Source organism: Neophocaena asiaeorientalis, unplaced genomic scaffold, assembly GCF_003031525.2.
Source record: "Neophocaena asiaeorientalis asiaeorientalis breed wild unplaced genomic scaffold, Neophocaena_asiaeorientalis_V1.1 scaffold57, whole genome shotgun sequence".
In the NCBI taxonomy this organism is placed as follows: domain Eukaryota; kingdom Metazoa; phylum Chordata; class Mammalia; order Artiodactyla; family Phocoenidae; genus Neophocaena; species Neophocaena asiaeorientalis.
The window spans coordinates 1,329,971-1,345,802 of record NW_020172731.1 but is presented as its reverse complement, the minus strand read 5'-3'; the positions used below and the strand labels follow the sequence as shown (position 1 = coordinate 1,345,802).

The following is a 15,832-nucleotide window of genomic DNA, read 5'->3' as shown; positions in this document are numbered from 1 at the left end:
TTGCCTGTAAGGAAGCTATCCTCTGAGTATAAACCATTTGATTCCTATGAGTCCTTTTAGCAACACTGAAGGTGATTAATGGGCAGTTAACACAGGTGGCGGGATCTGTTCCTCCATGAATGCCCCCCCTCCACCCCCCGCCCCTGAGATCCAAGAGGCTCCATGATAACAAGGGGGGCTGGTGGGAATTGTCAAGAGTGCCGAAGGGTGGGTAGCCAGGGAGCTATTAAGGATACTTCCATTTAGTTAATTTATTTGCAATATCATTTATTACTTACAATGTTCAAGGTACCATTTGAGGTACTGTGAGTTATACAACTCTGAACAAGACACAGCTGTTCATAATCCAGATGGGGAGATAAGAGAAATATGCAAATAGCTACACTCCAAAGCAGCGTGTAACATATCCCCTCAGAGCGATACGAAATCGTGTGACCTCTCAAAGACACACACAGAGGAGGGAGGAACTGCTTCAGGCCAAGGGTCAAAGTGTTTCGGCTGAACCTTAAAGTATGGGCAGGATTTATATTTCCAGAATGCTGGGTGAGGCAGAAGGATGATAGTTCTGGAAGATGGGACGGCACGAGCAAAGTCCCAGAGGAGGGAAAGCATAGTGCTCCTGGGGAGTCGTGGGTAGTCTAGACTTACAAGCTGGGGTCAGGTGACAGATGGTGGATTTGAGTGTCTTGGGATAGGATTGCAGTTTAAAATTTAGGCAGTGGGGAAGGTACTAAAGATAGTTAGGGTTATTTAGAACAGAGGGATATGTTGGATTCTGAAAATCGTTATTGGCAGAGGAAGATGGATACAAGGAAGGAGAGACGGGGTAGGGTGTGGAAGGAGAGAGGAGCGAGACAGCTACTAAAGGGTTATTGTGATAGCCCAAGTGTAAAGTAAAGGTGGCCTGCGGAAGGGTGGTGGCCTTTATTTACGTTTGGACAGTTCTGTCTAGGATTCACTCTGGGAGGGTTTATTTATTTTTCTTCCGCAAGGTTTTGCTTTGAATCCGAGAATTCAGAAAAGTGCACATAGGAAATGTATACATTACAATTGTGAATTGACAGGTCTTGAACACTAGCTTTTTGTGTAAAACTATCTCCTTAGGGGGAATATGACCTCCCTGAGGTCAGGACAATATCTTACACATTTCTTTCTTCCTCAAGGTGTAGAGCTAGCTAGTGCTGGGTGCATGGCAGGGAGTTAAACATTTGTGATACCGTGACTGTGCCCACAGTGACACAGTGAGGCTACGGGAGCACTAGGGTCTGTTGCATCTCAGTGAGATGCTTGGATGATAAAGGTGGCCATGTGTCCTAGTGAGTGCACTGTGGAAGGCGCCTAGTGATACAGACATATCCGTTGACGTGGGATACTTTATCCAATCAGTCCTGAGACAGAGGGCATGTAACTTCAGATAAGGAGAAGCTGGAAGGATAGGATTCTTCCTTGTGTGGGGAGCTCAGTGTCTGTGTGACATGCCACAGATGAAGGGTAATAGCTATTATTCTTGTTTATCACAAGGACAGAAAATCAGCATATGCCAAATGACTGGTAGCAACTTCTTCAACACATCTGCCGTACTCACAGGTTGTATTCCAACAAGGCCCACAGCTTAAGGTCCTCAGACCCCATGACCTGACAAAGACAATGGCTTGGGGAACTCTTACCACCACTTTGGGGGCAAGAGAAGGGCAGCGTATTGTGGTTGTGTGTTGGGGAGGGTTCCAGTGTGGGATGGAGCACGCACCATTAGTAAACCATTCTTAACTGATTCCTTCTTATTTCCTTACAGAAAGCAGCAATAAGTCACATCATCTGCTGAGTGAAGGCTTTGGAATATACTGGCTGGGATAACCCACACATAAGCAACAGCTAGTCTTTCTACAAGCCCTCACATTAATTAGGGAGCAGATTAACATGTCAGATGATTCTAAAACAGGAGGGTTGTAGAGTTCGCGGTCTGGCACAACTGAAGAATTGATGACGTTTGTTAACAACAGCACCAACCCTCCCTTCCAGTCACCTCCAAGAAAAATGATGTTTACGTCGCCTATTAGAAAAGAACTCTGCAATGTAGGCACAAAACCCCAATTATGGTTTCATGATGCCGTTATGATCCCTGAAACAGCAGTGGCTTAAACACGGTCAGGTACACTAACCTCCCTTCCTTTATTTTGTAATGTGGACTCGAGCACATACTTCAACTGAGGAAAAGAAAATCCATCCTTAGAATTTAAGTGAAGGGGCCTACTATGTGATCACGTTTTCTTTTTTAGGTCACGCGAAGGATTTAGAAGAAGCAGAAAACATAGGCTTTGCCTTAATTAATTGCGACATAATCAATTTGTGCAGCCCACCCAACTCATTGAGTCCTGCACGTGGTATGGACACATGCATGAAGATGTTGTGAGGTAAACGCTATCACGGAGCAGTGGACAGGATTTCAGAGCCCAAGGCGATTTGGTTGAAGGGACAAATTTGACTGTCTGGTAATGTGATCACTAGGTAAAGAAATATCTCAAAATAATAATGACAATACAATACAGGACTTATAAAACAAAAACGCAGATTCCTAAACTCAGTAAACCAATTGTTGGCCCACAATAAGTTATTTTATGTCTTTTTTTCTTTGCCTTAATTTGGGCTTACTTCACCTCTAAGGATAAGCTTATTAGAAAAATAAGCATTCTTTTTCTCCAAAGAGGAAATGCAGGTGGCTAACAGGCCCATGAAACATTGCTCAACACTGATAATCAGCAGGCAAATACAAATCAACACCACAATGAGATCTCACCTCACACCTGGCAGAATAGCTAACATCAAAGAGAACACAAATAACAAATGTTGGCGAGGATGTTGAGAAAAGGGGGTCCTCATACACTTTTGGTGAGAATGTAAATTGGTGCAGCCACTGTGGAAAACAGTATGGAGATGTCTCAAAAAACTAGAAATAGGACTACCATATGACCCAGCAATTCCACTCCTGGGTACAAACAAAAACACTAATTTGAAAATATATACTCACCCCAGTGTTCACAGCAGCATTATTTACAATTGCCAAGGTATGGAAGCAACCTACGTGTCCATCAACAGATGAATGGATAGAGAAGATGTGTTATATGTACAATGGGATACTACTCAGCCATAAAAAGAATGAAATTTTGCTATTTGCAGCAACATGGATGGACTTGGAGGATATTATGCTAAGTGAGATAAGTCAGACAGAGAAAGACAAATACTGTATGATATCACTTATATGTGGAATCTAAAACAATCAACAAACTAATGAATAAAACAGAAAAGAAGCAGACTCAGATATAGAGAATAAACTAGTGGTTACCAGTGGGGAGAGGGAAGGAGGGAGGGGCAAGACAGGGGTAGAGGAAAGAAAGGGTTATTATGGGATTATATGAAATAATTTGCATGAAACTTTTGAAAATTGTAAAGAACTTTGGAATTTAAAGGATCTTTCGTTCAATTAAAACAAAAGGGAAAAAAAAGAAGCAGCCTTGCAGAAAAGTTGAAAAAGAAATTCTGAAAAAAAATTGGTTAGTTTGCCCATGTAATTTCAGTCAGTCATTCATCCAGTTACCATATCCCAAATAAAATAGGGAAAGGACAGTAGCTTGAATTATAGTAAAACCTGGACAATATCGTTGAAGGCAGAAAAGGAAGTGAAATTCTTACTTGTCTCTAGGCCTGGATGAACTCTCTGCAGACTCTGAGATGCTCTGACAAGGATAGCTGGTGTGGCTGGAACAGAAAGAGACGAAAACCATTAGTTACCCCTATAAAAAGTGGTCTGATGTGACTTTCTTACAATCTCATTTTCAAATGTCAAAATGTGACCAGGCCCAACCTCACAACAATTCTCTCCTTTTTCTTTCTTTCTTTCTTTTTCAAACTAAAATTGCACCTACCCTCTAAAAAGAACTCCTAAATATTCAGAGCAAATGGAAACCTTCTGGTCTTAGCTGCCTCTGGTCTCATGCCTGGACACAGTCAGGAGGATGAAAAATTGCCTTCCTACAACATTTGAGTCCAAACTTAAGTCTTGCTTGTGAAAACAAGGAGGAACATAAATTCTTTTTAAAAAGAGTATTAAAAACAGTTCAGTCAAAAGCGTTTATTCTTAGAAATAAACATGTGAGCAACCCTGGGAATAGGGAAGGAATGAGGGGAAGTGAGAAGTTGGACAAGAGGGGGACAGAAATTTAGGACGCGAGATGGCAATGAGTCATCTATTATAAAAGCACTTTCAATTTTATTGATACTAGTATTAGGTTGCATTAAAAGCAGGAAAAATGGGCTTCCCTGGTGGCGCAGTGGTTCAGAGTCCACCTGCCGATGCAGGGGACACGGCTTCGTGCCCCGTTCTGGGAGGATCCCACATGCCGCAGAGTGGCTGGGCCCATGAGCCATGGCTGCTGAGCCTGCGTGTCCGGAGCCTGTGCTCCGCAACGGGAGAGGCCACAACAGTGAGAGGCCCAAGCACCGCAAAAAAATAAACAAGAACAAAAACAAAAACAGGAAAAATGGAAAATGATCAATGTAGTTATCATTGAACTGTTGAAATGCGTTGAACTGCAAACGCCTCAGCTACAAAAGTATTGTAACTGTTATCTGGGCTTGGTGGAGAAGGGGGTGTCTCCAAGATTCCTCCCATCCCATCAGGCTATCCGTGGGTTATTAGAGAGGCAGTTTGGTCCAGGCCCACAACAAACAGAGAGCATTACCTCAAAGCAGCGAAGCTGCTGATGCTTTTGGTCCTCAATAGAAACCCACAGTAACAGCGCTAAGAAATCTTTCTTTGATATGAAAAAAGGAAGAGGAAGAAAATGAAGATGCATGGGCAGTGAGCTGGCCCACACCCATCTCCCTGAATTTCAGGGAGGGTGAATCCTGTCCATCTGTCCTGATCCACTTCTCAATGTGCTTTTTTTTTTACTAACTCCTCCCACCTGGCTAACCACTAGGAAGCAGCTGTCGGGTCTGAAGTTCAGAATATAGAACCTAACAGAGGAAGTTAAGATCCTTTCACTAAATACTGCAGAATTCTAACGCGTGAAAGTTTTTGCAGCCTGGGCATATCAGTGAGTGTTCTTCCAAGCGAAGTTAGGTTTGGGGGCCTTTGGTGAATTAATATTTTAAATTCTATGTGACTATTAGCTCTGGAAGGGTTTCTTTTCAGTCTCTCTCTAAATTTTAATATTAACTTCATCTGCAGAAGCTCATTTACTCCCAAATACAATAAAGAATTACGACAGAAAGCAAATGGAATACACGTTTCCCTAGAGTAGATAATGTACTACACATTGATTTTAACGTGACCAGAAAGGAAAACTGCATTTTATGAAAATCCCCTCAAGTCTACTCACTGTCTTGATATCCTTAGTCTTTATTATTACCATTGTCTAGACCCCAACCCCTGCCTTTAATTCCTTACTACAAATCAGAGAACACTTTATTACCCCTTGCACTAAATTGGGCACCAGAATGTTATTTTTGGTCAAGGTTTGGCAAGTTTGTATAACTTCCAACTGTGAACGACCTATTTCACTGAAAACTATATATGCCTTGAGAAAGTCCTGACAGCTCAAAAAAAGAGGAAAATTAAGTCAATCATGGGATGACACGCAATCATGTGTGTTATTTTTGTCAAAATTATCCAGCAAGTTTGTCTCAATTTTCAGCTTGAAAGTGAGTAAACAGACACCAGTTTCCAGGCTCAGATCAGCAGGAAAGTTGACGAATTTCTCCAGAATGACGACTGATATGGAATGTGGGCATCAGTTATGAGGCCCCAAGGAGCCCACAGAGCCAAACCTCAGGCCCGGAAATGCTTGGGGAGCACTGGCCACCCCTGACTCTTCCCAAACCAGGATTTTGCTTTCTTTGCAGACAGACGTCTGGTGCTTTCCTCCTTATGGTGTATTTGGTAACACTTTCATGAAGCAGAAATTCTTACTCAGCTAACACCCTCCACAGTATGTGATGAATCGAGGCATAAAAGGAACAAATGGCATTCTTGGGGAAGAACCACAGATTTATGCCAGTGCCGAGAGGGTGCTGATTACAAATCGAGCACAATGAGAAAAACTGTGCCATCTTAGCAAATGGAGATGTCACCCTCAGTTGTCAATTTTAGTGTCCAAGCTGTCCTCACTGTCTAGAAGTGCCGAGCGATGGAGGAAAACAAATGAAGGGTGACAATAAGCAGAGAATCACAGCTCCAGTATATCCTATAGGAGCTTTCAAATGCTGGGCATTATAAAATGAATTAGCTACAGCCCCTGGCCTTGGTGAGCCCACTATTTCCGGGCAGGGATCTATAAATGAAAGAGTGGTCAGCATTGGAGGGGCAATGTGGTAGCCCTTAACGAGTCTGGACAAGCTCCCTGGGGAAGGTGACCCCTTGGACAGGCGCTGAATTTGGGATAAATAAGAAATGAAAAGGAAAGGAAAGGGCAGTTGGAGCCAAGGCAAGCACTGCATAAAGACAGAGATAAGACACAACCTAGGCATGTAAAGAGCCACAATCTGTAGGGAGCGGGTGGAGCAGAGCTGACCTAGGATGTGTGGAGAGGTCAAGGGCATATTGGGAATGGTCTTTCCAAAGAACTTAATTGTGGGACTTCCCTGGTGGTCCAGAGGTTAAGAATCCACGCTTCCACTGCAGGGGGCACGGGTTTGATCCCTGGTTCTGGAACTAAGATCCCGCACGCTGCATGGTGCAGCCAAACATAAATAAATAAAGCAATAAAGAACTGAATTGTGATCCTGCAAACACTGGAGAACTAGTACTTTGCGGTGCCTTGAGGCGGAGCTTCTCATGGTGGACCTGCCTAAGAACGAACTGCAATCTATCCTCTCCTACTTGTGTCCAGCCTTGTGCTCAGCTTCCCAACTATGGCACACAATTGGACCTCAGTTTCTGTCTGTAAAATGGGGACAGTGGCAGTATCTACACATGTGAGGTTTAAGTCAGTTAATACATGCAATATATTAAATATACAATATAATAAGTGCTTGGTAAATGTTAGATATTCTTCTTGTTATTATTATTGTCACTTATTATTGCTACCACTACCCTGAAAGTAAGAGCCCATCTTTTCCAACAAAGAATCTGACAATGTTTTTACCCTAGACTTTGTGAGCTTAGGGCTTTGCACATATGAGGACAGGATGCTGCCCTAAGCCCAGGATCTACTCCGGTCCTCCTGCACAGGCTGGATGCAGGCAGTGGGACTTTGGGGAAGTAGGGTCAGTGGCATCGGGGATGGTAACCTGCCTGGGACTAAACGCCGTCAATTCCAGTTCTTGTAAATTGGTGAATTGCCTATTATATCAGTAAGAAAGCTAGTATGGGAGAATCAATGTTCTGGTGAGTACTGTAACTTACCGGTTGTGCAGCAAAGGTATTAGAACCAGCCGCAAATAGACAGTGCAAACACAAGTAGGTAAACCAAGATACTGCATATGGCAACAACTTTACACGACAGGAGATAACGTAAAGGGCCTCACAGGGCATCTGCCATAAAATAAGCATTGGTTAATGTCAGCTATTGTTATCATTATTAGCTTATGGTTACTATAATGATAATGATGATGTAACTATCATGAAATCTCTATTTCAAGACTTCCTCTGATTGCCGTAATCATTTTACAGTATATACATGTATCAAATCATTGTGTTGTACACAAACTTGCACAGTATTTTATGTTAATTTTATCTCAATAAAGCTGGAAAAAAAAGACTTCCACTGAGAGGTTTTGCTTTCTCCCTCAAGCAGGTAAGCTGTCCTCCACCCAACAGCCCTAGAAACCATTCTTACACCCTTTGCTGTAACTGCTTATTCTCCTGTGCCCTATGACACACAGCAAGTTTCTTGAGATGGGTATTCCTTTTATCTTTGTAACCTCTGTTAGGAGCACAGGGCATGGCACCTAGTAGAAAAATAAGGCTTGCTGAAGAAGTGAGGTAGATGAATTACAAATGCTTTAAACTTTGGCTTTCCAACTAAAAGGGGATCAAAGAAAAATTGTTTATTCTCGGTAAATTGTCTTTCCTTGTAAATCTCAAGTTTGCTTGACTACTTTTCCTGCCTTTTTGAAGTGTATTTATCCTTGTGCATATTCCAAAAATTTTCCCAGCTTGGATTTCAACCTCAAAGCTCTTTCCAGACCCACTTTTTTCTTTCTGTCCTTTTTTCTCTATCAAACTATGATCACCATCACGGAAGAGTATTCAATTTAAAGTCCATATCTCCTCCAGATATGCAGCCTCCTTGCAATAAGGCTGAAGTTCAAGCTCACTGTCTGGTCATATTGATGCCATGCCCCAGACCGTCCTGCTGCCTCTGAAGGGGATGGCTGATGGCAAAGTCAAAATATGTGTGTGGTGTTTACATCTCACGTTTATTGTGCCCTTAAAATGTACCAGGCACACACTTCAGGACATTTTATGATTTTTTCCATTTTATCCTCACAACAACCCTCTGAAGTGGATATTATTAGTTACATTGTATGAATGAGGGATCTGAGGCTCAAAGAAATAACTTGCCTAAGGCTACCCAGCAATTATATGGCAGAGGCCAAAGTGGAACTGGAGTCAGATTCTGACTCCACCCCACTCTACAGTTTCCCAAACTTGTCTGACCATTAAGATCTACTGCGGCGGGACTTCCCAGGTGGCGCAGTGGATAAGACTCCACGCCACCAATGCAGAGGGCCTGGGTTCAATCCCTGATCAGGGAACTAGATCCCACATGCGTGCTGCAACTAAGAGTTCACATGCCACAACAAAGGAGCCCATGAGATGCAACTAAGGAGCCCACCTGCCGCAACTAAGACCCAGTGCAACCAAATAAATATTTTTTAAAAAAAAAGATCTACTGTGGCATTCATTCATTTACTGAAGTACAGTTGATTTAACTGTGGCATTTGTTAAACATACAGATTCCAAGGCCCTGTGCCAGCTCTACAGAATCTGAATCTCTAGGGCCCTGGTCAATCCATATGTTGGCAAGGTCCTGAGCATCTGTATGCTTACCCTGCATGCTCCATCCCCCAGCCAGGTGATCCACATGGAAACCTGTTCACTGCCCACTACTTTCTTGCTCTGATCAGTCACTGTGTCCTCTGTGGGGCTCCTCTTCTAGGGGTCCCCCACTAAGTGTCCACAGCTGGTGTTTATGACTTGCGCAGCCCGATTTATTTGAATGCTGCAAACATTCTGGAAAGTTATACTGATGGGGCCAGGTTGTTGAGGCTCTGGGCGGAAATACCCTTCAGGGGTCAGTTCACGAGGAACCAGGTAGGACTTGCAACACCCTGGCAGCCAGGCCTCATCCTTTTGCTCTGTCATCGAGTGATAGCTACACAGCAGGTCCTGGGGCTGCAGAGGTCATGTTGGTCATGGCTACCCCTTGGCACACCAAGTCCTGGGCCCGAGTGCAGTGACAATTCTAAGCCGGAATTTCATTTCTTTTGTGGCTCACTGGCTAAATTGAATTTCCATCCATAGTTTCTCCTGAAATAAAATGTATTATCTCCTACACATTATGGCTCTTGGCAGCTCTAAAGAAGCCTGTGTAATCTGAACAGGAAATCTCTGAATCTTTCAGACAGCATTACCTCCCCAGATCTCCACTAGGGAACGTGTTTCTTCTATACTTGAATAGTAAATCATAGAGCACGTTACATGAGATAATTCAAACAAACAAAAAACGGAGTTGTGAAATGATGCTGGTGGTTTCAAACACCTTTGAATGCTAAAAAAGCTGCTTCACAAACAATCGACAACAGTTTTGGAGGAGAAACTGGTGTCATGAAAGGAAGCACATGCTGAACGAAATCTGCAGCGGCCACAGTTCGCTATAAATGCTTCTAGAGAGTAGCTGGGCCTCGAGGTAAGAAGAATCAATGTGCAATGAGAAATCATAAAGACCTTCTTTTCCCGCAGGTCTACCTCTGGCTTAGTGGACAAATGTGGAAGTTTCCTAACAACTTGAAGCTTCACATATTCCTTTTCTGTCTGGCAGTGCTCTCCTTGGTGAGTTAAAAAAAAAAAAAATCCTCCTGACACAAGTTTATGTACATACCGAGGACATCTGCTTGCAATTAAAGACAGAAACTACGGCCTGACTTTTCAAACGTAGCTCTTTGAGTGATAAGGCCAGTTAGGGGTGCAGTGACTTAAGGAGAACACATTGGGGGGTGCTTTAAAAAAAAAAAAAGGTATGAAAGGGAGCAGTTAATATGCATGCTGGGTCTCAGCTGGCTTGCATCTTCCTTCAGCAAAGCTTCTCAGCAATTCCTCTGGCTTTCCCTTCCAACTGCTACAAGAACAGTGAAACACCCTGCCCAGCTAGCAGCCCTTAAAGCTGCTTCTCATTATGGAGAACAGCAAGGGTGTCAACACCAGGCAACGGGCGGAAAGCCATCCCTCTGTGCCATGTGATAGCAGGAGCCCAGGGGAATCACAGCCCTGCTAAGAGAAGCAAACAGCATCCAGGTTGGCACTGGACAATTATCAGTCCTAGGTGGCTAGGCAGAGGCATAGGACTGGGACTGGAAGGATAGACAGAGTATTAAAAGGTCAGACTGAGGTGTAGGGAGAAGGGCAGAGGTGTCTCTTCCTCTATAATGTTGTCTTAGATGTTTTTAATACCTGTGAATCCACTCATTAAAGCAATAGAGTCAGACGTTTGAATAAAGCCCAAAGCTCGGATGGTGACTCACAGATGATGTGCTGGAGCTGGCCCCTCTTCCCAGCTCTGTGTTCAGTGACATCATGTCATTAACTTGAAGTCGGCCATAGTGGGAATACTTACACCATAAAATCTGGTGAACGCTCCAAATCAAGGCTTTCTGCCATCTAAGTCTGTGAAAATTCCATTCATCTTTCAAGATGAGTGTGTCTTCTCCTCCATGATGCATTTTAAAATTTTCTCCCAGATGGGATCCATCTCTCCATCCTTTGTGCTTCCACACAATAGCTGGACCATGGCATTTCTTATTCCCTGCCTGGCATCTCAGTTATCTGACCTGCCCAGTGAATGATAAACTGGACGTTTGAAGGCAAGGACCCTGTCTCTTCCTTCTGACCCACCACATCATTAGCACAGCTCCTTCAATATAGTGAGTGCCCAGTACACATGTGTGAAATTACTGAGCATCACACTGGGAAGTCTTTCGAGAAACGCTGTGAGGCACCATGACTTTACTTATATCACTTTGAATTTAGCAGACATTCTGTGGTCTCTGGAGTCTCAATTGGCACAAAAGAAGATTCTAAAGCACATCATTAGATGACAAGTGTCCTCCCGGGACCGTGAATGCTCAAACTTGAGGCAAAGTCAGTGCATTTCAACTCATTTTCATGTGCTCAGTGAGGGGAAGAACTAATGAACATAGGATCGTTTAACTTCTTCACCTGCCTTCCTGTCACCTGGATAGATGCATTTGCTTGGTTTTGGCTACAGCAGAGAGCCAGTGTTTTGATATCGAGGTGTGTAGTCCGTGCCCATTTACAAGGCTGAGGCTGGTAGTAGGGAATTTTAAGTCCTGGGGATCAGTTGATGTGGCAAATTCATGGATCTCCCTGTTGAGACCAGGCAGCGTTTCAGAAGCGCAGCACGGTAAAGGTGTCCTAGGCAGGCATATGCTTTGTCAGAGGTTTAAAGTTGTGTTTTCCCCTCTCTGGGCAAAGGCACCTTTTATAAACAGGTTGGTCTGAGCTGCCACTCTGCCTCTCGTTCCCAAGTTCCACTTACCAATTTCCATGGAATATTTCTTGAACAAAATCCTACTCCCTTGGGAAGTAGGTATTTGAGGGGTATTGAGAGGTCAGAACTGCAGTGTGTGAGATGCCAGGTGCTGTCCTTGACGCCAGGGATACAACGGTGAGGAGTGTGGAGGGAGGTGTGCCTTTCCGGGTGTACAATCTGCTGTGTGCAGAGGGAGACAGAGAAGCCAATGGATGATGCCAGGTAGCAGGGGAGGGCACTGAGATGCGGGGAGAGGAGCTATCAGAGACTTGGAAGCAGCATGAAAGAGTGTAGGCCCTAAGGTGGGACTGGGGGCTAGAAAGGAGGTCGGTGTGGGAGGGGCAAGGGGAGAGAAGAAGGAACAGAGGGAGGGAGGGGTGAGAAGAAGCATTTGAGGTCACGGCGTGCCAGGGGCCAGATCTTGCACTGTCTTGCAGGCCAGGGTAAGGACGTGTGCACTGCTCACTATGTCACCATGTCACGTTCCATGAAAGGGACCCCAGTGAGTTGGAGCTACTATTGCTGTCACACCTGTCTCATTATGTGTGTCCTTCCCACTTGAATCCTTCACTGTAATAGTTGGGAATTGGGAGGTGTTGGCATTGGGTCCCGAGGCTCTTTGGTGTACGGCTTTAATTCACTAATTACACTTATCCCACTGTACTTGGTCTGGGTTACAGACACAAGCCAGAGGGCCATTTGTTTGTACAAGACATATTTATCAAGCATCTATAGTGCATAAGGCACTATACTAGGCATTGGGATATGGTGGTGAACAGACTACCATAGGGCCCAAGGTTCATTTCTCTCTATTCCCCTAAATGGATCCTTAGCCCCTGACCAATGCCTCTCTTTGCCATCTGGTACATTCCTGATTCTAGGTCTTTGCTCACCTTATATCATTCTCCTTGTTTTCTCCAGAATGGGGAGAAGATCAGAGGTAATTCCCATCTATGGAGTGGGGATAATCATTCAGAAAATGAAACTGATATACATAAAGTACTTCACAGAATGTCTGGCACAATAAAAAAAGAATTAAGTAATACCATTTGCAGCTACATGGATGCACCTAGAGGTTATCCTACTAAGTGAAGTCAGTCAGAAAGAGTAAGACGAACACCATATGATATCACTTGTACGTGGAATCTAAAATATGACACAAATGAACATGTCTACGAAACAGAAACAGACTCACAGACATAGAGAACAGACTTGTGGTTGCCAAGGGGGTGGGGTGCGGTGGGGAGGGAAAGATTGGGAGTTTGGGATTGGCAGATGTAAACTAGTATATATAGCAGGGGTCCCCCAACCCGTGGACCGTGAACCGCTACCAGTCCGTGGCCTGTTAGGAACTGGGCCACGCAGCAGGAGGTGAGCGGCGGGCCAGCGAGTAAAGCTTCATCTACCGCTGCCCATCGCTCACATTACCGCCTGAACCATTCCCCCAACACCCCCGCCCTGGCCTGTGGGAAAAGTGTCTTCCAAGAAACCGGTCCCTGGTACCAAAAAGGTTGGGGACCGCCGATATGTAGCATGGATAAACAACAAGGTCCTACTGTATAGCACAGCTAACTATATTAAATATTCTCTGGTAAACCATAATGGAAAAGAATATATATATGTATAACTGAGCCACTTTGCTGTACAGCAGAAATTAACATAACCTTGTAAATCAACTACACTTTAATAAAATTAAAAAAATTTTCTTTTAAGTAAAAAAAAAAACCTCTGGCACATAGTGTTTATGAGTGCGGTACAGTTCACTGAGAGCAGTTAACGGCACTTATATATGCCACTCATCGGACAGTTATGTCCTATGCTGATTCTTGCACTGTTTAGTTTGTGTTTATATATTTGCCCCCTCAATTAGATTACAAGTCCCTTCAAAGTAGGAACCACATTTTATCCTTTCCAACCCTGCACATATTAGGCCCTCCATTAATATCTGTAGTATGATGGCTAGCTGGCCTTTTGATTGGTATCTATGAGATTACAGGTTTTATGGGTTAACAAAGATTCTTAGTGGAAGGTCATGTACACTTTATAGATATATTTGTCACAATTTTATATGGTAAAAGAAACATAAAACTTTGACGCAGCTTCTCACAGATACTTGACTCAAAATTTTTAGATTCATTTTCTGAAGCCCAGTTTTGGAAAGACATTATTGAAACTCTGTAGCTAACATGCAACCAGCTCCAAAAATTATTTTGCAGCAGAAAATAGAAGCTCTACCAAAAAGTGAATGGAGATGGATAAGGTGACAATCCACTGTAGACACGTACCTTGGCAGAAAGGTACCTGAAGCTTACTTTTTTGAACTTTGTCCTTTTTGTTGTGCCTTCTGTAGTTCTGGCTCCAGTGAGAAGCAACCCTTATGGGCACTGAAGCTTAACCCTAAATCTAACTTCAGAATTTCCAAAATGGACAGTTAAAATTAGAGTCAGAAGAGTCCATCAAATCACATAACAACAATTTAAAGCAGAAAGTTATACTGGGGGTGAAAAAAAACTTATGACATTTTTCTGGAAGGAATATGTTTCAGCTGAACAGGAGATCCATTTCTTTGTATCTACAGGGCAGGCAAAGTCTTATAGTCTAAAATATAAGCTTTGATTTCTTGCTGGAATTATGTGTAGTGTGGTGACATTATGACATAAAGAAAAAAAATCAAAAGCCTTATTGATCATCCATATGTGGCCACTGCTCTGGCCACATATGGAAAGGCTTGGAAAGGATAAAATGTGGTTCCTACTTTGAAGGGACTTGTAATCTAATTGAGGGGGCAAATATATAAACACAAACTAAACAGCGCAAGAATCAACATAGGACATAACTGTCCGATGAGTGGCATATATAAATGCCGTTAACTGCTCTCAGTGAACTGTACCGTACTCAAACACTATGTGCCAGAGATTATTATTTTTTTTACTTAAAAAATTTTTTTTAATTTTATTAAAGTGTAGTTGATTTACAATGTTGTGATCATTTCTGCCTTGCACAGTATGCCTCTGTGTCAGCCTGAAGGGGTGCCCTGCCCATAGGCTTTCTGGCGGGACAGGGACACTGTATGGCTTTAAGTGTTCCCTGACCGAAGGTGGGAAAGGCAGCAGTGAGCCAAGTTCTGAACAGAGTTTTTACTGTGCTGAGGCCAGGAGGTGAGGGGGAGGGAGAGGGACAGGACTCCCACACAGCTTCTGCCCCGCTCTAGTTTCTGGTAGATATAAGTTAAAAAGGCTGAGAAAGACACCTTTGGGTAGATGGGACAAAGGAGGATCTGGGACCCTATACAGTTCAAGTTTAGGAAATCAGCAAATGCAAATATATATATAACATGCATTATATGCATGTAATATTTATCATTTATATTAATTTATATTTAATTTACATTTTATTTATATATTTATATATTTAATGAACTTCTAAGCAGCAGCTAGTGAAACTGAAGGGCACCCAAAATAATATGTATGACTATACAGATCCTACCTCAGTCTTGTCTGCTATTAGCCCCCTGCTCTAAATTGGAAAAATCTGAATGGCCTAGTTTCTTTTCAGTGGAAGGAGCATGTAGGGAAAAGGGATCTAGAGAAGCCAGAAATGGTTGGGCCAATGTCACCAATGTCATTTCAAATGAAAACTACAACAGGACATTTCTCTTTCTAAAGAATAACATCAAAAAACAATTTTAAAAACGTATCTGGAAAGTACACTCGTTTTTGAGTCATTAGGAGATGTGCTGCCAAGAAGCATCTTTCCTGTTCCCAGATCTTTGAAGCCCTGCCTGAACGACTGACACCACTTCCTATTTTCTTCTCTTTTGAATCCTCTTCAGCTGTGTTTCTGACCCTTCCCCTCCACTAAACCTGTTCTTGTCAAATTCAATGGTCTCTTCTCTTTCCTTATTTGACTCAACTTTTCAGGTGCGTTTGACTCAGCCAACCATTGCCTTTTAAAGATACGCTCTTTGCCTAGCTTCCATGATGCCAAATTTGCCTGGTCTCCCTTTTACCTCACTGGCTGTTCTTTCTTGCTCACCTCTGCTGGCTTCTCTTCCTCTGCTT

At 43.2% G+C, this 15,832-nt stretch overlaps 1 protein-coding gene across 1 annotated transcript in view; it reads right to left on the bottom strand.

The window, feature by feature from the left end:
* Positions 1-15,832, bottom strand: part of GHR (growth hormone receptor) — a 161,510-nt gene that overhangs the window by 81,224 nt on the left and 64,454 nt on the right. The window contains exon 2 of the mRNA XM_024740332.1: positions 3,688-3,753. Within this exon, the coding sequence (XP_024596100.1) occupies positions 3,688-3,753 (66 nt within the window). The remainder of the gene's footprint in view (positions 1-3,687; positions 3,754-15,832) is intronic.